Here is a 21,459-nt window from a genome sequence, read left to right on the forward strand (position 1 = left end):
AATGATCTGAAGTGAACTGAAAGGTATGCAATGCTGGCTGTCAGCCGGAATAAGCCATCTAGGTTTTGGCAAAACAGAAGCTCCTCGGCATGCCAGAATCGGTCAGTATTTCATCACACGGTAAGGTAGACTTCTCAGGCTATAGCATCCTCTCCTAGTCCTAGGAACTCACAATTTCTAATTGTGTTTGTAACAGAAAGAAGTAATGTTAGTTGGTCTCAGGTCTGGGTCTCTTGATGGGCCTGACAGCAAGTTCCCTCAGGCAGCACATTGAGAGAAGCAACAAATGATACATGGCTAAGCTGCCTCCTTAGCCTGGAAGATGCAGGACAGCTAACGCTGCTGTTCTTGAAAAAAGGAAGATGTGGGACAGCGGTCTGCTTTGACTCTGGGGAGTCCAGTCTTACCAATGGCAGCAATCACTACTCTTGCGAGACCTTATGAGCAACTACACTGGGTCAAGGCCAAAGGTTAACGTAGTTCAGCAGCCTGTCTCCAACAGTAGTCAAAACAGATGCTTAGGGAAGAGTACAAGAACATGTAAACACACATGATGCTTCCCCAGAGCACTCCCTCAGGCTTCGGCTTCACATGGCCCCTTTAAGCAAACAACAGAAACATCACGGCTGATCCAGGGCATCCCTTCATTCATTCTGGTTTGTCTACTTGCCAGTTCTTGCTATAAAGCAACAAGCTATCCCTGGCCTCTCAGTGTTTTTTACTTTGCCTACACTGCAGGAGAGGCTTGAGCCTGCTTTGACTAATACTACATAACGTTTAGCAAATAAGAAAAAAAAAGAGCCTTAGGAAAGGTAAATAACAAACATCAAAATCATCCAGTGAGCCTCAGTTTGAGGAATGTGGAGACTGGAAAGGGCAATAGCCTGGAAAGCAAATTCCTTGATTCTCTGGGAATTTACCCCATGTTTCCTCCTTACTCTACCCATAACATTTCTTCCACCTGATTTCTAGCAGTCACACCAAACCTATGAAAGGCCAGGTTCAGGGTAATTTGCAGACAAAGTACATCTTAAGTTGGAAGTAATTCTTGCTGAATCCAAACCTACATGACATAGAAGAGATTTCCCTTTTTTTAATGGTCAAACAAAAAGCCAAAATTGACTGATCTGAGGTGGCATTTTGATTTGGAGGACATCTGAGAGAAAAAAAGGTGAAGAAAAATAAGGTCCATTTTCTTTAAAATATGATAATTTCACCAAGCACAGAATGTTACAAATGGTTGTAACCTTGTACTACACTCACCATCAGTAAAAGCCTCTCCTTCTACTGGGTCTCCTTCTCCACTGCTGTAGATTGCAGATACTGAAATCCTGTATTTAGTCTCTGGCTCCAAGCCTTCTAGCACAGCATCCACTCTGTTTCCAGGGACTCTCTTCTCTCCCATTGTATCATCATAAAGTGATTTCCATACTATCCTGTAATCATTAACTGCTCCTGGAGCTGGTGTCCATGATAACCCAACTGTAGTGTCAGTTATGTCTGTGGTAATCAAATTACGTGGTGAACCACGTTCTGCAAGAAAGAAAACAGCAAATTATCTCTAAAATACAAATAACAAAAGTTAGCAAAGTACAAATGGAAAAATGAAATTATCATAAGAGCAAAATCAAACTTTTCCCATCAATATTAGTTTCAATAACGTACATTTCTACTTTCAAGAGAAAATTCACTGATTTTTCATCAAAATGCTTAAAGCTAACTTTAGACTATGAATGATCCCATCCCTTACCGTGCAAGATACTTAGCAGTTATGCTTTAGAATATGCAAAATAAAAATGGCATTAATCAAAGACTTGGAATGAAGCCAGTGTTTAAATGTGCTGAAGCTCATTTAGGTAGGTTTTAACTCTCAAGTTAAAACTAATAAAAATAATTTTATTTCAACCATACATCTTCAACCTCATGTGTGTATCTTTTTTCTTGGGGGTTAGATAAAGGAGACTTTTACACAAGTCAAACAGTCCTTTCTCTAACAACATTATCTTCTCATTTAATAGTACTATTCTTATCTTCCAGACTACCGCTTACCAGATTTAACAGCTATTTCTTTTTATGTTTACAATTAATTTGCAGTGTGTTTACTTTATGCCGCAGTTACAGTAGAAAACAGTCTCCACCTTTCCACTCATAAGACTTGTACCTCTTTCCTCCCTGTAGCTTGTTCCAGACAGCTTGGAACAAAGGAAACAGCTCATTAGTCTGTGAAATCCAGTTGTCAGCTGGATGCGTGAGCCTCACCTAACACACCAGAGTAATTCCACTGCTTAAAAATGGAGCTCATTGGTCTAAAGCGGTGCAGTGAACGGAGTGCCTCCGCTTAATGTTTAACATACGTTTATAACATATGTTCAATTTTCCTATTGCAGTGGCTGCCTCTTGATGGCAGGAAAGGGGCACTGACTGGTGGGTTTAATGCAATGGCCTCACTGTAGCAAAATCTGCAAAAGGGATCTACGAAACCAGATCCACATACACACAGAAGCGCTCAGTTCTTTGGTGTGTATTCTCTGTGGCCTTTCTCACTGTACAAGACATTCCTAAGAGACTGCTTAGCAAGAGGACTTAAATGCTTGAGGTGGCCTCAACACATCACAGTTAAGTTTTACTTGCACTGATAAAAATATATCCCTATATTATACCACAGCAGCCACAGGACCAGACTCAAAATTCTTTGAACACAGAGAAATTCAGTACCTATCCAATTTCCACTGCTTAGGCTCACTGCAAGAACAGACCTCACTGTTTTCAGAAGCCTGAAGCAGTTTCAGTCCAAGACTGAGCAACAAGTTGCTCAAAGCCATATACTGTGTTTTCACTTTTCATATTCATTTGTCTTTCACTTTCACTGCAAATCTGCAACATTTCCAAACATAATCCCACTGGAGCAAACAGGACTACCTGCAGAAAGCTTCGTTTTGGAAATATCTCATCGCCAGCACAACTTCATTAAAACTGAGCCAATGAATCCCACTTGGCTTAATGATGAATGGAAATTAATATCAGCCTATCTGAAAACAATGCTTACAGTATAATAAAGATTCATCAGCTACACAGACTACAGAATCAGAGGGTACCACTCCAACCATGAAGTGGACTCTCAGATATAGCTAATAGATCATGTAACAGAATTCCTTTGTGTTGTGAGTTTTTTCTGATTTTAATTCACAGTCTTGGAACATCCCATAATGTTTCTGTGGAGACAATTCTTTTCCCATCCTAACTCTGCATCAGTTCTTATAATTTTACTCTTCCAACCAATTTTTAGCCTCACAATATAAATCATTACAATTGGTGGCATCTTCTCTTCAAAGAAAACATTGAGATACAGAGGTTTTGGTAAAGTTCACTTCTTTATCATTTCACAACAATATCAGTTGCATATAGTGAAAAAGTTATAGTGAAAAGGCCTGATTCAGCTCGTGCTTCATGAAGTCTCACCGAATTCAGTGACTGCATTAAATGCAAGCCAGGGCAGAATCTAAACTCCAAACACCAATTTTCCTGGAAGCCTGAAAAAAAGATTTGCCTTCAAAAGTAAATTACACCAATTTTTCTGTCTGCTCTTAAGCTTCTGCTCCCAAATCTTGGCTTTTTCATACAATAAAAAAAAATATTAAAGCAATCCAAATGGAAAAAATATGGAAAACCTAACTTGATAGAATGCACAGATGTCTCACAATAAAAACCTTTCTTTCCATATTTTAATGTAATATAAATATACAAGTCACTTTATTTTGGCTACTTTAAAACATGGCTCTGCCACAACATGATTTCAGTATTAAAGTATCTGCTACCACAGCACAATTTTTTGCAAGTCTACTCTTGGACGCTACAGCTAATGATATACGTTGGAAACACTGCAAAAATAACTGCATATTTAAAACCGTTATTGATTAAGTCATTACTGAGGTCATTAAATAACAGAGGAAAATACTTGTTTGGAATGGACTGTAATGAACACCAGTTACTGTAATATGTTGGTTCTGAAAGAAATATTCTTTGGAACTAAATGTCTTTTTTATAAGGCAAGGTAAGAGAGGGAAAAGTGACTGGGATTCCTACCAAACCACTAGAACTAAATGGAAAATTTTTACTTCAAATAGTTGGAAACTGCTGACAAGACAACTTACCTACGAAGGGAAATTAGACTTTTTATATGTTACACTGCAACGAGAACATGTCTTTAACATAACACACTAACTTGATTTGCACCTCATGTGCAAGGTGGAAGTTCACTGACGGCTTTTCTCTGCTTCACTGGATCTCCCACAAGTGTTTTTGTATTAGGGGACACAGTTGCAGTCCAGCTGTTAAGTCTTAAATTATTAGGATTCCACCCATTATTATCTATGCTGCTACACTCAGAGTCAAGAAAAGAAACATATTTATGCTGCACAATAACACTGATATAATGTAGTCACTAGCAAACACACAATTAGACCTATGAGATATTTTTCCCTTGGATTAAAACAAAATACCTAGTTACCTTGCTTACGTTTCACAAAAAAACCAGAAAAATATCTACAACTGTAACACCTAAGAAGTCATTCTGTTCTTTGGTCCACATGTTCAGAAACATTTGTTGTACACCTGCTTCTTGCCTGCTTGTTTAAATTGGATGGATAAAAACAATGTACACTGCAAGAAAGAAAAGTGCTCGCTGGCTGGTTCACAAGTGGTTGTCAAAAGACTCCTGCTTTTTCCTGACTTGAAATGGAAGCTAAAGTATGGTCATCACTTTGTACAGGCCCCAAGTCATGAGCAAGTGAGGAAGCAGCTGGTTTTTGAAAATTATTCCCTAAGAGACATTGGGTCTTATGATGCTCTGGAGCACCAAACCGGCTGGTGTAAGCACAGCTGTAAGCCATGGTGAGTATGAATGCAGCAAAACAAAGTGCTTGCACAGACAGGTCAAACCTCTGGGTGAGCAAGCCAGTCACCAGTTTCAGGCTATCGGATTCTCTTCAGCAGTCTTTAGCTCAGAGCTGATCTGCCGACAGTCCCTTGTACATCTCCACCATCACTCAGCGCAGACACACAAAAAAATCAACTTGGTAACTTTCAGTCAGGTGCTTTTACATCCACTTCTGGACTTCTGCAATGTCCAGTTTCCATATTAAGTTTTTCCACTATAGTATGCCAGAGACAAAATATAATATTAAAGCAGTTTCCCTGTGTCCACTTGGCTCACTTCCCATAGCTCTCCAGCAATCACTGTTGTTACTGAACACAAGACTGTGAATCAGCTAAAATTAAAATGTTGACATTCATAAGAATCAAATGGCCTTATTCAGATGGCCTTTTCCTTCAGAAACATTTACACAACTCCAGCTCATTTCAGTGGGAGTTGTACATGCAGTTTGGGCCCAAAGTTTAAAGAATTTTCTGTATGTGCTCTTAAAACCAGCTTTCAAAATCAACCTGCAGGGGTAAATTTCATGCACAGCCATGTTTCATTTAAGTTAAACATAGGATTGATGTAAGCCAGTATCCTAAAAGGTCATAATCAACTAAATAAATGAACCTTCTCTTGCAGAGGCATATAACCAAAATTTTATGGCCTGAGTCCTGCCTTGTTTACAATGAGATACGTCAGGAGTATCCCATTAAGTCAGCAGGCTAGGTCGCCGCAGCCAAGGGTCTCAGTGCATGCATCGGGCATGATGGTAGCAGAATCACTTTAAGGTTTTATTTTACTTGGTGAAACTCTCCTCAGCATTGGAGGAGGCAGTCACTTCGGTCGGCTGATACCCTTCCCTCCGAGGCACAAAGTAGTTGGTTATTCCTGGAGTACCAGCCCTCAGGCACGTAGTGAGGGGATGTGGACATGGTGCAGGGGAGAATCGAGGACTTGCCACGCAAAGGGAATGCTCACTTGACCCTGTTAGAAAAGTTTTCTTGCACTTCTGCTACTGGGAATGCAGAAAGGTGAGAAGAGTTCTGATCCAAAACAGAGAGACTTTGGCCAGAGCAGTCCTAAGTCCCTGCTCTAGGATAAAGCCAACAGGAATTCATACTTAGTCCCTTTAATATTTTGTCTGTCTTTTCCAACAGTTAATCAGTTAACACTACTCTCAACTGTCTAGAAATATCTTTTTATTATTAATTCAACCTTCGCCTGTGTTTTTTTTCTGATATATATTTCATTTCCTATTTAAAACTAAAATAATTTTCCACAGATTATCAGAAGTCAATTTCAAATGTCAGACTCAAAAATCCTGGAATGTATAATTTTAAAAATGCATGAAACAGCATTAAATCTCCTGAGGACACTGAGTCCTTGTTTCTCTCAGGACGGAAGCAGCACTATGCAGTCTGAACATTACGTAAAGTCCCTGTGATATGCTAAAACCCTCATTGTAAGAAAATGTCACTTGAATTTGTGCTATTCTGCCTGTAGGAGGTCATTCATTTCTAAAGCAATCTTACGTTACTATAGAAACAGCAAAAAGGAATCATTTATTTACCAAAGAACTACTATCCGTTTTCTGACCAAAAAAAGACACACACCCCAAAATCCCCAACCTAAGCTCTAAGAAATGTATACAACAGAAAACAAAACTGAAAAGTGACTCAGTCATGACAACCTTTTTTAATATATTGCTTCAGTACAGCCCAATTCTCACAGCACAAATAGCTCCCTGTCAAACAGGATGGCAGGATTGGGCCCTATATTACTGAAACATAAAGATTCTCTTTCTAAAGGGGAAGAGACTATGACATAATTCTCTCTCAGATTTATCTTCTGCATATAATACACTACACCTCTTGTTTATTCTATAATGTACAAAGGCAATAAATAAAATGGGTTGACATCTCTGCTACTGTAGACTAGCAGTCTCATCTATTTCAAAAAACTATGTCCATTTACACCAATAGTGTTTCTAGCCTAAGAACTTTACTGATATAAGTGGAAATAGTTTGAAATGTCTCAGTGCAAGCAAGATGAGAATCTGATCACTGAATCTTTTTCTGAAAAAAAAAAAAAAAAAGCCTTTTTTCCTAAATTTCTGAAATCCATATTTTAAAGTGTAATGACTCCCCTGCTTGCAGTCAGTAACTGAAATAGTCTTAACGCTGCTCTGAAAAATATATAACTGCCAGCAAAAGGACACTCATAAAATAGATCTGCAGCTTTCAAACTTTTCAGACATTCATTAGGATTAAACATTTCTGTGTAGATTGCTTAATCTAGCAATGAATTTGTTTCTTTTTAAAACAACTGCAAATTATGAAAGTTAATCTATTTAGCAGCTAATGTACAGTATGTTCTTTTCATCTGACGGCATGCCTTTGGGCAGAAAACCAAATTCTTGCCAGACTTACAACCACCTCTCTTATTAAAAAACAGATTAGAAAAACAGTAGCTCTCGCAAACTGCTCACTGTCTGTTGCATTTATACTCACAGACCTCACCGTGTTTATCATTGTATTTTATTTCTGGTGTATGATGACTTGGGTAAGATCATCTGATCCCCAAAAAATTGAAAGCCAAATGGTTTGTTTGGGGTGTTCAGCGATAAGAGGGAGTCTTTTCCCTAAGGCATTCCTGTGGGTGTTTCTTGCTTGTTCTTCAATCTGTATTATGTATCATCAAATACAACCATCAGTGCTAATTTGTTTAGTTCCCCCAGTTGTCACAAGCCTTGTTCCACCACACGGCAAATGGCAGCCTGCACTGTTTTAATTTACCTTAGTAGTTTCAATGACTTTGTGTGAGCTGAGGGGAAGCACAGCCAACAAAATATGTCTGAGGAAAATTTTTCCATGGCACCTTTATAGAAGGGTTCCAACCAAAGCTGCCTAGTGATGGATCACTGTGCACTTTTGAAAGCGAGAGGATAAAACTGGAAGGTTTTCTACAGCACATATTTTGCACGTGCAGTTATGTTTAATGCAGTATGAAATATAAAGCTCCAGAACTTTCACCTCTGGATGGTACTTCATAACAGTAGACAAAATCAGCCAGTGACTGAAAGAGGCTGTATAAAAGATCACAGCACTATAAAATTCCTAAAATCTGGATTACTGAAGAAGGAAAGCACACTCCTTCAACAAAGGGGCAGAAACATTGTTTCCCTTTTCCCGCTCCACAAACACAAAAAAGAAATAAACCCTCTGAATAATAAATAAAACTCTCTGAATAACAATTACCTGTATGGTATGGAACAGCACCCTCAGAAATGAGTAATCTGGTTACTCATTTGCTAAACTCTCTATACCATGTTGTCTGTGGACAGTTCATAAAATTCTGATCCTCTGGCATGTGTTTATCTTTGGACTGGACCAGATAGCTATGCAGTTTATAGAAGAGATTATCTACAGTTACTTGGGGGAATATTTGCCCTCTCTGTTTTATGCAGAGAAACAATAAGGGCAAGCACATACCTAGCAAAAAGAAAAGCAAAAGGAGAAGCAGAGATTACCCAGCTGGTAAATGATACCAAGTACACAGAATGATTGCTGGGTTTGTGTGGATTGATTTTCCCAAGTAACCTGAAACAAACAAATCACTTTGAAACATGGAAAAATTGCCATGCAGAGCAAAGCAGATGGAGAGGAGAAACTTCCAAGAGCAATTCGTGACTGCTCCAAGATACATTGCAGATAACATACACAACTGAAGGACCTTCAATGAATACCTGGGCAGACATGTTCTTGCAAATCTTGCTAGAGCAGTCTAAAAAATTTTCAGTTTTTCCTCTCTCTGCTGAAGGCTACTCTTGCAACCGAGATACAGTAACTGCCCATGTGAGTTCTACTACATGCAGAGCAAAATAAATCATTACTGAAGGCAGTAAGAATGTTTGTCTACACCCTTAGTCACAGGGGACCATTTAGTGACTCAGTAAAATTCCATAAACATCTGAGAGCTTGGATTTTTCATTTCCTGCCACTTGACTATACAATAGCTGGAGAAGCTACTGTATCCGGCTCCTCTTTTCTCACTTTCCTATTAGTGTTGAAATGTTCACTATACCCAATCTGATTTCTCTTAGACTACAGATCAATACCATAAACTAACAACTGCCCCAGTTTGAAAGGCAATCTCAAGCCTAGCTCTTGATATGATAATGAAGTGGCCAGCAACTATGGCATCACTGACTGAATAGGTTTGGTGAGAATTCATATGGTGAAGACATCAAGTAAGCCCCACTGGGATTCCTGATACAGGAAAATACTTAAGTGCTCAGTACTTCAGTGCTGTTGGCAATGAAAAACACACACCACACTATTTTGTTTCTCAGACACTATGGCTCACGGAAAAACTAACTGAAATACTAAACACTTTTTTATGCTTCCTTTCACAGCTTTTTTGTCATTACTGTTGATAAGTTTATTTCTCCAGGAATTAAGATCTGTCCCATTCCCAGCCTCAGTCAGACAGGTTATTTCAGCTAATAGTTAGTCAAGTATTCACTTCACTGACCTGTGTAACTTTTCAGCCAAGTCCAACCATATTTATTTTAGTTCATGGGCAGCATGACTTCTTTTTCAAGTAAACTTCTATACTAAGCTTTGAAGTTTGAATGTTAACTTTCAGTTCCAAAATTGCAACCTTTTTATTCTTAATTGTCTGGTTTTTCCTCAAAGGTTTTGTCTTTTTATGCTTTAATGAGGTAAGACAACACCATAAAATAAAATATTGTCTTATATGTACTTTGACAGATATTCTGAGAACCTTTTATACCATTAGTCAGAGAGTCTTTAAAAATATCTATGAACGATGTCCAAAGAGTTTTGGCCTAATTCAAGTATTTTTATTACCCCATGAAACTGCAGATATGCTGGTTACTGAAATACATGGTGGATGTTCCATGAGGAAACATCACGATTTAGTCCTCTGCTGTCATGCAAACAGACATTTGTATTCTATTCTTTACCTTTGATCACCCAGTAATGACTGACATCTGTATATGCTCTTACTAACATTTTACCTAACCACAAAAAATTTAATAGACAGCTTTAATATGAACAGTAATGTTTTCTGGAGTGCACCCCGATTGGATATTCAAATCCAGTTGAATCTTCAAAGGATATGCATTTGAGTCACAAAGCTATACCTGTCAAAATGGTAAAAGTAATTTTTAATTTGGTTTTCTCCCAGCTGAGGAACAGAATAAAAAGTAATTCAGTTAAGTGACAGGATGCTCACTTATTTGTATTTGTCCCAAGACAATATCTGTCACAGAATTTTTTTACATAAGGTTTTAATCAGTTGCTTAGAGTAAAACCTCTTACAGGAATGCTTGTGTGTCCTTTTAAGTGAAACATCCATTTTAAACTCCATCTGGTTGCATATAAACCCATTCCTGAGCTATAGTGAACTATCCTTTTTAAATTCTTTGACTCTTTAACTAATTTTCAGAATGTTTTTTTAATTGACAATTTATCACTGCAGAAAGTCCAAATCAGAATCGGAGCCCTCCTGGACAGGGGGAAGCACTGAAAGGACAAGACAGTCTCTCCCTGAGACGGAATTCTGGTTTTCTGATGACTCTGTCTTTTCAATTCTGCTGTATTTCATTCACTTCTCTCTCTATTTAGAATATGTTTTAACTGAAGCTCTAGGCAATGCCTTAAAAGACTTTTCTGTTGCTCAAGTTTTATGATAGGGTAAAAAGCTAAGCTTATTTTATTCATTTGAAACACATTTGATCTCTCCAGAGCTCCATGTTAATAAAGGGTCTCTTATGGGTTTACTACAAAGATACTCAATTAAAACCTTTCCACCAAATGTAAACAGTTAACTCGGTCAATGCTTCACTAAAATATGAGGCATCTCCCCAAGGAAGTGGACAATTCAGTCTGTTTAACAGACAGAGAGAGGCGTCTCAAGATTTGCAAAGGAAGACCGAGGCGTTCCTCTCTCCACTGACAGCACAGAGAAAAAAGCACAAATGGCAGTCTCCTCTGTCCACTTGGGACCCAGCCTGCTCTTGTTCGAGAGTGAAATTTGCATTCCTGGATGTACAGTGGCTCAGGTTCAACAGAAAGAGTAAAGGAGACTCTTGCCCAGCATACACTACAGCCTTATGAATCTGCTGGGATGTGGGGATGTAAATTCAAGCTCTCCCAGGCTGAGTAAGGCCTACATCTCCACGCTCCCTCTTCCCTCAAAAAAAGTGTTAGACCTAGCAGAATACCGTACAAAAGGAAGTAGCAGCACCATCACCAAGAGGGAAGTTCATTAAGTCCTGATCACCTCTGGCTTTTCTGGAGGATGTGGACAGAATCCAGCTACCTGTTCTCCTTTACCTGGATCTCGGCACTGTTCTGGGAAGGAGACAGGTTCTTTTCTCCTGCAAAAGGAGCATTTTGGATCTTGCATTGGTAGCGAAAGCAAGGGAGTTAGGGAACTTTCAGGGTGAATTGCAACGTGCATGATTCTCTGATGGCTGCACCTTGTCTTAGTGTAAGCAGGTGGATTGGATCATTGTCCAAGACCTAGATAGTGGGGTAGGCAGGGAGTTGGTGCCTAGCTCTCAGTTGGTCCTTCTACAGTTAATGGACAAAGAAAGGTTCCTTTGAAGGAAAAATGAGATCTCACAGGGACTACCTTCTGGAAGTATCTGCCTTCATCAATCACAGAAGGATCCTATAGGGTCCATGCTGCAAACTGCAGTGTTCAAATACATGCCTAAATATTTAGTGGGATTAATTTAGTACATTGGTGAATCATTGGAACTGATTTTTTTTTTCTTTTTTTTCTTACAGTTTCCTATTAAAATAGGTTTTCTGGTTTGTTTCCTAACCTGTGTCATAAACAAAAAGTTAAACTGATGGAGAAACTGAGAGCCAAATATATCCCTACTATAACTCAATTAGCATCAATGGACAAGTTTTAATTCTACATAATTAATCTGTAAGATGTTTTCAAGTGCCATGCCTACACAGCTGCAGTGCCAGACTTTAGCAATACATACCTGGCCAGCACAGAGCACAGTCACACTTCCTTTCATGGCCTAGGAGGCAGCTTTCCCTATCCTCTGACAATTAACAGATGACACAGAAAATGCTCAAGAGAAGTAGTCTGGGAAATTCTCCACTTGAAGGCAAAGCAGGAGCAGCCTCCCTTCCTTATAAGAAAGTCTTTGGCTCCAACTTAACGCTTTTGCCAGCATTCTATTAATGCTCAGTCTCAGGTCCTTACTTCTATTAGTTAAAAGCAGGATATGATTCATTATTCCTATTCCTAGACTAGTGGTTACTTCTCTAATGCAAAAATTGTCCCTGAAAATCTTTCAGTCTCAGTACAGTAGAAACCCTGCAAATTTTCAAATGGTTTACATACTTTAATGCCATTAATTAATACTGTTACATTAAGAGCAATCTGTCACTAAAACTGCTCAGAAGTTGCAAGTTGTAAGACAAAATATTTCACTGAGGTTGGTGTGGAAGTACAGTCAGTTTTGGTTGGTGCTTCTGGCAATACCCCTTTCAAGAAACCCAGAGTAGCCTCCACAACCAACGATTTGATCCCACTGTTTTCTCTGATGGACAGTAGGTTTGGAAAAATCCCTGTAAAGTAGGAGAATATCTTTGTGCCTATTTTTCATTCACTTACTTCTACAGAAAACTCAGGAAGCCAGTACACTTTAAGACACCTTAAATATCAATCAAATTATATAAATGATGAACGACTGTACAGAAACAATAAATAATTACCTTCAAGTGTTTCTCCCTCTCCAGAAAGGGCCTCTCCTGCTCCAGAGGCATACAAGGCAGACACAGTCAATGCATACCTAGTGGCTTGGTCTAAGCCTTTCAGCACTTTAGAGGTAGTGTCACCTTTCACAGTCACTTCCTTAGTTTCACCTCCTGCGACTGGAGTGTATGTTATAAAGTACTGCTGCACTTTGCCAGGAGCAGCGCCCCAAGACAGCTTCATTGTTGATGTTGTAGCATCAGAAACTCTCAAATTTCTTGGATTTCCTCGAACTGCACATGTCAAAAGATGGTGAAAACAAGTTGAAGCAAGCTTCATTTCTTGGTTTATTTTTTAGGTTACCACAACATAGGACTTAATGCTGAAAAAAATAATTCCTGAATAGCCTGCACTAACACTGCTACAGTATAACTTTACTGTAATCAGGATGTACAATTCCATCCCCACCCTCCTTAGGCAAAAATGCCCAATAAAGTCTTTTTCCTCCTATTTTTTTCTGTTAAAACAGGCTGAATCCTGGAACACTTATACATACTAGCACCTGAATATATGCTCAACTTCAACACACCAATATCTGTGTTGAAGTCACTGTCTGCAGAATCAAGTCAAAGGTCACCAATGAAATGTTAAATTAACACATTATTGTTTCCTACAGAGTTCTTTTTTATGATAGTTTTTCTGGCTTCTAAAATTTAAAATCTCAGTGAAGTTTCACTAGTGCTCAAGACATTCATACTGTCTCTGTACTCTTTGGATTTTGTTTAATAAGGCATGATACCTGTTAAAGGATCATACATTTTCATACAAGTTAAGGCTACAGTGATAACTTTAGTAAATTAGATGTTTCATTCACTCCTTGCTAGCCCTTCAGAACAAAGTGAAAACAGGGTCTGAATTTGCTGAAAAGAAATATCATTTATATCATTGACAATATGAAGAATCATGAGGACAATTAATTAAACATACAAGTAGATTCTTCACCCAAGCTACCTTGCCATATTAGGTGTTGCAGGTTCAATAGACTATATTTTAAAATTAAATATTAAAATTTTGACAAACTATATTGTCTTAAATTACCTCTCAACAAGGTTTGAGTAATTTTATAATTCCTTGTTCATCTGGGATAATAGATATGGCCAATATGGCTTATTCTGTTTTCAGTATGAATATGTCAGCATGCAGGGAATTCTTCTCAAGCTTACTACATTCACAGCACTGATCATGTACCTTCATCAGTTTTTGCATATCCATTCAGCGAATTCCCAGGCCCAGACTGATACTCAGGAATAACAGACACTTCATATCTTGTATCTTGGATCAAGTTCTGCAGAATAGTTGATCTTTCATTTGCTGAGACAGTCACTTGCCTCCTTTCTCCTGCAGTAAGTGGTCTGTATACAATCCTGTACCGTAGGACATTTCCTGGAGCTGCACTCCAGCCAACTACAAAGCTATCTGTAGTTTCATCTGTTATCCTTAAGTTTCGAGGAGCACCTTTCACTAGAAAAAATACATACATATAATTTGTAAATATTTGCTTTTAATTAAGCAGTATCTGAAGTGAAACCATTCCAACCATTCTGTTAGCTTATCCAGTTTACCAAAACAACAACTTATATTGCCCTCCCATTGTTTTAAGGTACACAAACCATTAGTCATTTTTGAAAATTTAGGGCCAGAGTTATTTTTTGAAAATTTATCGCCAGAGTTACAACCAGCAGTGTAACAAAGTTGTCCCCAAAAGTACATTAATCCCAGTTTATACAACTGCTCCTGAAACTTAAGACAGTCTGACTGTGTTTAGCAGTAACAGTAGAACTGAACTGTGTTAAGGGACATTTGGGCATACTGGGGAAATTTCTTAACACAACAAATCGTATTTGTTTCTTTGCTGTGGCCATTGGCTTCTGAACCACCTCCATTTACAGATAGTTGTCAGACATACCTGACTACACACAGGCAGCTATCCTATTTTAAAGAAATGACAAAGGTAGATGCAACAGGGAAAAAAACACCAAAACAATTCTATTCTTCAAGTTAGATTTTCAGAACAAAAAATACATTCATTGCAATATAAGTTGCATATAACATTTAAATAAGGCTTCTGAATTAAGTCTCAAACTCAAAGACAAGAAATAGCTTATTATCCCAGAAATTAAGGGAAAACGGTGATGAATCATTTAACCTAGCCTACTCCTTGACAAAAGACACAGCAGCTCAGGTTATTTCATATAAACTCAGTGGGCACGCCAAAGAAAAACTTGGAACTTCCAACATACATTAAGATGTACTGTACTGCAAGTCACCTAGCAGTATGTAGCATTGTCATTTAGGCAAATAAAGTTTTGGGGTTTGTTGTTTGCTATCTGAAGTATAATTCAGCTGGAATATTATCTGCCAAAAGCCTTGTTCTTCAGCGTTAAATTACAAACTTGTTAAAGGTGGAGCAATTAATAATCCTAGTTTTAAAGAAACTAACTTGTTTTCTACTAATCAGAAACACAATACTCAATTTCAAATTTTTTAAAAGCCTGCAACCAAAGTCAGTTGCCAAGAAAGCTGTCTGGCCCAAATTGTTAGCTAGATCTGCATGGAGAGCTGCTGACGTTTACATGATTGCAGAAGAACTTTGCCTTCTCAGACATGTTGGGATTTCATCAGATCAAGATGCTGACAATTATGTAAGGCAGTATCAGTTGCAACATGGGAACACTGATTATTTTTATGAAAGCTATTCCTTCTCCTGCCCCTTACACTCACAAGCTACATATTATATCAGCCAAGAGTTTGTCTGTTTTCCTAAGGAAAAGTTATGTGTGGCCAAAACATTCTGACTGGTACAGTCATGGAAACATGCACACCAACAGCGAAACCTGTATCTTCCATACTTAACATCCAAACTAAGCTATTTTATAAGTGTGCATTTCTATCAGTCCTAAGAGGAAAGAGCAATTAACAAATTTCCATGCTGTTTCTTTTGCTCCCTTGGAACCATTTACATCACCAAAGGTCACAAATGACAGCATGGAATAATGAAAAAGAGTAGATCAATATTTTAAAAAGCATGATTTAGACAAGACTGACTATTCAACTACTGGAATAGAAAATCAAGTTTACCATCATCCTTATACTTTAAATCAGTGGAAATGCATTGTGGCAACTCTTATCAAGAAAAAGTACTGTTACCATGCTTAAATTTACAGCCATTGATCACATAAACTCACACTGACATCAATGGAAGTTTTGAATCAGTATTGGATCAGACCCATGAAGTTCTGATAAGAAACAGCTGACAAAATACTCAGCCCCCTTTAAGCCTATGTTATATAAAACAGAATTTCTATTAATGTAAGTTAGATGTAGACACAGCAAATTACATGGGTACATGCTTGACTTTAAATGTATTAAAGTCAATGTGCACTCCTGCATCAGTCATAATTATTAAATAGAATAGTTCAGTTGGAAGGGACCTACAACGATCATCTAGTCCAACTTAAGTGTATAGTAAATTAATACATGCCAATGAATTTATTATGGACAACACACCACTTCGTTCAATAATAGGCCATTGCAGAAAAACACAGGTTCCACCCAACTTTCAGGGAAAACAAAATCCAATCTTAACAATTTAATGTTGGCCTATTCTTGGAATTTTATATGTTTACTAAACGCATTGAGAGACAATAATGTTTATTCTCATCCTGCATACCAGTACAGCTTCTCAGCCTTAGCTGGCTGTTCCACGTACACCCATTCACTCAAAGAAAATTTTTATTTCAACATATGACATTTTGGTGTCTGAGAATAATGGGAAGCCTACCTTCTAAGGTGGTTTCCTCTCCATCCAAGGGAGGGCCATCACCATCTTCATATTCAGAAATCACACTGACTGCATAAGTAGTTTCAGGTAGCAAGTTGGTAAGAACTGAGCTAGTACTTGAAGCTGGTACTGAAACAATGAATTCATCTCCACCAACTGCTACTTTATATTTAATGAGATAGGACAAAACCTCAGATCCAGCTGGAGACCAGCTCACTTTGAAACTGTCAGATGTTACATCAGAAAAGACCATATTCTTTGCAGGTACATAAGCTGTGTGGAAATAAAAATGCATAGATGAGGCATACTTGCTAGAATATTTTTTATCACAAAATCTCTAAAATAAATTAAAAAAGTCCCTCAATAATTTGATTTATTCTAATTGAACAGATATTTTGTTGCACATGCAACAGTACTTGTTTTCTATACTTGCTTATGGCTATCAAATATTCACGAAGATCATATCTGGGTTGTCTCAAATCATACAACAATGAGTAGAAGCACCAACTCAGTGATTTCTAGATCAAACAAGAACAGTCCATCTAAAAAAAATGTACTTATGAAAACTTAAGTTAGAATCTGATGATCAAGCTGGGTTCCCTCTTTCCTACGCCCCATGAACAGCAATAACATTATGCCCTCAATGGGAACTAAGAATCCTTGGGGTTTTTTTCAGATCTAGATTAGAAATAGGACAAAATAAATCCCAGTATTTTTTCAGGAATGGAGTCAAAGGGGAAACAAGGAACTTGACATGAGGCACAAACACAAACCTGACATCCTGGGCTTGTTTTGGTTGGCCTAGTCAGCCTAACAGTGAGGATGTTAAGACTGCTTGAGCCCTCTAAAACAAAGGCTGCTTTGCTGGTTTGTTCCTCAAAGCTACCCTGAAACAAAAGGCTTATTTTTAAAGACAGTGGGGTTTTCAATACTGGGGACTATTCAATGTTAGTGTTCTACTAAACATAGGTAGGGACACTGAGGGTGCAACTAATCATAAGTAACTTTAGCTGACCAAAAGTTGGTCATTTAGAAATCTTTTAAATATTAGACATTATCCAAGCTCACCAAATTTGGATGCATGTGAAGACTTTTATGTGCTACTTCATTTCAGCCTTTACATTTAGATTGAGATTAATATCACCTAGCATCTGCTGTCTCAAATTGTCTTGTCTAAGTCCATTTCAAAGGACCATTCATTTACCCTAAAAATTTATCACATCACACTCTGGAAGTACCGGCATTGCTCCATTGCCTTTGAAATTCTAAAAGACAAGCTTAGACTAGCTACCACATTTTGGACAGCTAAAGAAGAATGGCCCTAGTAACTGTTTTAGTCAAGACACTAAGTGTAAAAGCAGAGTACATCCACTAAGGTCATTCCAGATAGACATACACTTTAATAGCTTTCTAGGCACCTAGGAGTGGAGGGAAAAAAATATTTCTCCAATAATTTTCTCATCTCCATTTCTCCATTAATTTCCCCCATTGCTTTTAATATGTTTGAAAATGAAAATTAATCCCTACTTATTAAAATTATCATTTGTATATGGACAATTTTATCAATATCAATTCTTCAGGTAACTACAAGCACAAAACATTGGTTCAGATCTATTTTCATTGCATTTTCTACATTTCTCTAAGTAATAGTAATTACTTACATTTTTTCCGTATAGCAGCCAGTTCCTGCTCAATCCGTAGGCAGACAGACTGTGTTAGTTCAAATGATATTCTTTGAAAAGCATCAAAATCTTCCACTGTGTAAACGTGGGTTTCAGCAGGAGGTGACGCAATTGCTTCTAACTCTGTACGCACTGCATCCTTCACACCGACTGCAAATATTTCTACATCTGCATCCCTCAGCTTTATTGCAGGTTCTTTAAAAGCATCTGACGATTTTCCATCAGTAATAAGAATCATGACTCTTGGCACATTTGGTCTTGATCCTTTGCTGGTAACAAATACTTTCTCCCTCACATATGTCATCGCTTTGCCTGTGTTGGTAGATCCACCTCTGTAGGGGAAGGTGTTAATAGCCTGAATTATGTCTTCCACTCTGTTGTATCTGTTCAAAGAAAACTCCATATGGGGATCTCTGCTGTACTGGACAAGACTTATCTGTACTTTTCGAGGCGATATCTCAAAGCTTTTAACTAACACTTCCAAAAATGCTCTTACTTTAACAAAATTGGCGATACCAATGCTGTAGGAACCATCCACTAAAAACACAACATCAGCTTTTACATCCACACCACGTGAGCATTCTGTAAAGAAAAAGAATCACCACTATAAACAGATAGTCAATAGCCACAAAATTACAATTGTATGTGCAGTTCATGTATCATACCCAGTTGCTTATAAAGAAAAAAAACACACTAAGTAAAGTTGTTTCTCACAAATAATAAAGGTATGATATTAAAACAAGCATCAGAGGTTTAAACAACAAAAAGCTACCATGTGAAAATAACATAGTAGCTTCTAACTCACCCACTTGAACTTTTACTTGTTGTGTTTTTTCCATTATCGTTATTGGCTCACTGGGGGTCAGTCCTTTCATTGCATAAACATTAATTTGATACTCTGTGTCTGGAGAGAGATCTTTAACATTCAGAGCAGTAGTCTGAGGACCCACACTCAGTACATGTTGTTTTCCACCAGCTATCATTGGAATGAACTGCAGCCGATAGCCAGTTATTTGACTTGTGGATGGATCCCAAGTGATCCTAACAGATTTTGAGGAGATCTGAGTGGCCACCAGATTTGAAGGAGGCTCCACCACTGAAAGAAATGAAAAACAAATCCAAAATATTAATTACAATTAAAAACATATTTTCTTCCACATTTTTATTTCTGGAATAAATTTAGTCATGTTTGCTTAATATTTACTTAAAAATACTTTTTTTTTTTTTTTTTTTTTTTTTTTTTTAGCATAAGTGAATTACAGGACAGTCCAAATGAGGCACCAGTGAGAGGACAGTAATATGAATAATGCATTTGTGGTCCCCTGAGCATAGCAGAAGTTCCAGGAGAAATGCTGCCTTGCTTTAATATTGTTTCAACCAGAAGTGAAAGCTATCACCCCCAGAAACATAGTAGAGAGTGTGAACAAATGCAGACCTGAGCAGAGCACTATGACAGTGGAGTCATCTCTGCTGCCATTTTGGTCAAAGAACAGAATCTTACAGGGCCAGAAATCTACAACAATACAGCTTGATGTCTGTTTTCTCAGCATTCTCCATTTTTCATTCCTCGGTTCTTAATGTATGATATATTCTGCCCATTCACCAAGCAGGTTTTTTTCCCTCTAGTACATTTTTCCATAGAAGTGATGCCTGCATCCAAACTAACTGTATGAGACTCTGATAAATGCACATCATTGTATTGTCTTTGAAACTACGGAATAATGGAGCTATTCCAAATCTACTACATCACATGTTCTGTTCTCCTGCATTTAAATGCACAAAGCTGAGACCTGTTTTCCACACTTGCTGAATGAGGCAACAGATCAAACTCCAGAAATAAAGCAAAGGAAGCAGGGATAGCCCCTTAAGTACGCATCAGAATAAACTGAAGTCAATAAATACATTCATATAAAGTATCTCACCTTCTTCTCCACTAACCAGTTCACCTAGTTGTTCATCAACACCAGAGCACACTTGCAAGATAATTTCATTCTGTATATCCACAATTCCATCAAAATTAGCCACATTGAACACATGCTTCAGTGAAGGCTGAGATGCAATTAGCTTGAGTTCCTTTGCATCTGCTGCTTTGATTCCTAGAAGTTGCAATAGACAGGACTGTGTTAAGTGGCCGTAAAATTCAGACACCTGTGAATGTATTCACAAAGTATCGGAACATCCTGGGGTAAAGCTGAATTTAATTTGGTTCTGTCTTCTGCCATTATCAATAATCAGACTACAAAATAATGATTAATGCAATGAGGTGACATACTCCATTTTCAGCCTGAGAAAATAATGTGGTATCTTCAATAAGGCCAAGGTTGAAACTATGTTTGTCAGTTGTCTTAATCTCCATGAAGAAGCTACAGAATTACTATCAAATTAACACAATCGGTATGTTCCACTCTGGAGGACGCAAACAACCCATTTCAAGGCATCCACATGGAAAGAGTGGCACAGCGAAATTCTTGAAACAGAGAATTTGTAGAACCTATAACTTACTTCTTTAGGAATGCCAATCTCTCAATCATTAGAAAAACTCAACATACCCAAAGAAAAAACTTCAACCCCTATGTTGCGAAGCTCTCTTGCAGGAATTTCGACTTCGTCTTGAGCTTTTCCATCCGTAATGACAATTGCTACTTTGGGAAAACCTTTTCTTGCTCCAGCAGACTCAGTGAAGGTGTTTTGAACCAGGTAATCAATAGCCTCACCTAAAAACAACACCACAAGTTGTGTTTTATTAGGCTTGAAAAAACTAGGATTTAAAGCAAATATGCATTATAAAATGAAATGCTGAATAAACATGTATGTTGAAAATCTGTACCTGTCATTGTATTGCCACCTTTGTAAGGTATCCTTTTAATTGCATCAATAAGATCACTTCTTCTGAAATACTGATTTAAATTGAACTCTGTTCTTGTATCTGAACTGTACTGAACAACTCCAACTCTCGTCTTTTCTTCCCCAATGTCAAAAGCTGATACAAGGGCAACCATGAAGTCCAGAATATATCCGAAGTTATTTCTCCCTACACTCCATGAACCATCTACCAGGAAAACTAAATCTGTCATTGCACTTATGGAGCATCCTGGATCACAAAAAAAAAAAATCTCTGTTAGCAAGCAAGCAATTGCATTCTTACAAAGCAGTGAGAAATGTCTGACAGAAACTTAATAGGTAAAAGCCAAAGCAAACAGATGTTTAAATGTTTAATAGATTGATATTCTTATCTGGAATAACTTACTTGGGGAAGCATTATTCAC

The 21,459-nt window shown here is 37.8% G+C and overlaps 1 protein-coding gene across 5 annotated transcripts in view; it reads right to left on the reverse strand.

Annotated features, from left to right (window-relative positions):
- Window positions 1-21,459, reverse strand: part of COL12A1 (collagen type XII alpha 1 chain) — a 107,376-nt gene that overhangs the window by 71,974 nt on the left and 13,943 nt on the right. For 4 of the 5 annotated variants that reach the window (XM_049817783.1, XM_049817784.1, XM_049817787.1 and 1 more), the window contains 9 exons: window positions 21,021-21,284; window positions 20,743-20,907; window positions 20,116-20,289; window positions 18,999-19,289; window positions 18,173-18,775; window positions 16,512-16,784; window positions 13,919-14,191; window positions 12,691-12,963; window positions 1,264-1,533 (listed from right to left, as the gene is read on the reverse strand). The exons of the other annotated variant lie outside the window; for it this stretch is intronic. In XM_049817783.1, the coding sequence (XP_049673740.1) occupies window positions 1,264-1,533; window positions 12,691-12,963; window positions 13,919-14,191; window positions 16,512-16,784; window positions 18,173-18,775; window positions 18,999-19,289; window positions 20,116-20,289; window positions 20,743-20,907; window positions 21,021-21,284 (2,586 nt within the window). The remainder of the gene's footprint in view (window positions 1-1,263; window positions 1,534-12,690; window positions 12,964-13,918; window positions 14,192-16,511; window positions 16,785-18,172; window positions 18,776-18,998; window positions 19,290-20,115; window positions 20,290-20,742; window positions 20,908-21,020; window positions 21,285-21,459) is intronic. 5 annotated transcript variants of the gene reach the window in all.

This window comes from Accipiter gentilis, chromosome 15 (genome assembly GCF_929443795.1).
Source record: "Accipiter gentilis chromosome 15, bAccGen1.1, whole genome shotgun sequence".
Classification (NCBI taxonomy): domain Eukaryota; kingdom Metazoa; phylum Chordata; class Aves; order Accipitriformes; family Accipitridae; genus Astur; species Astur gentilis.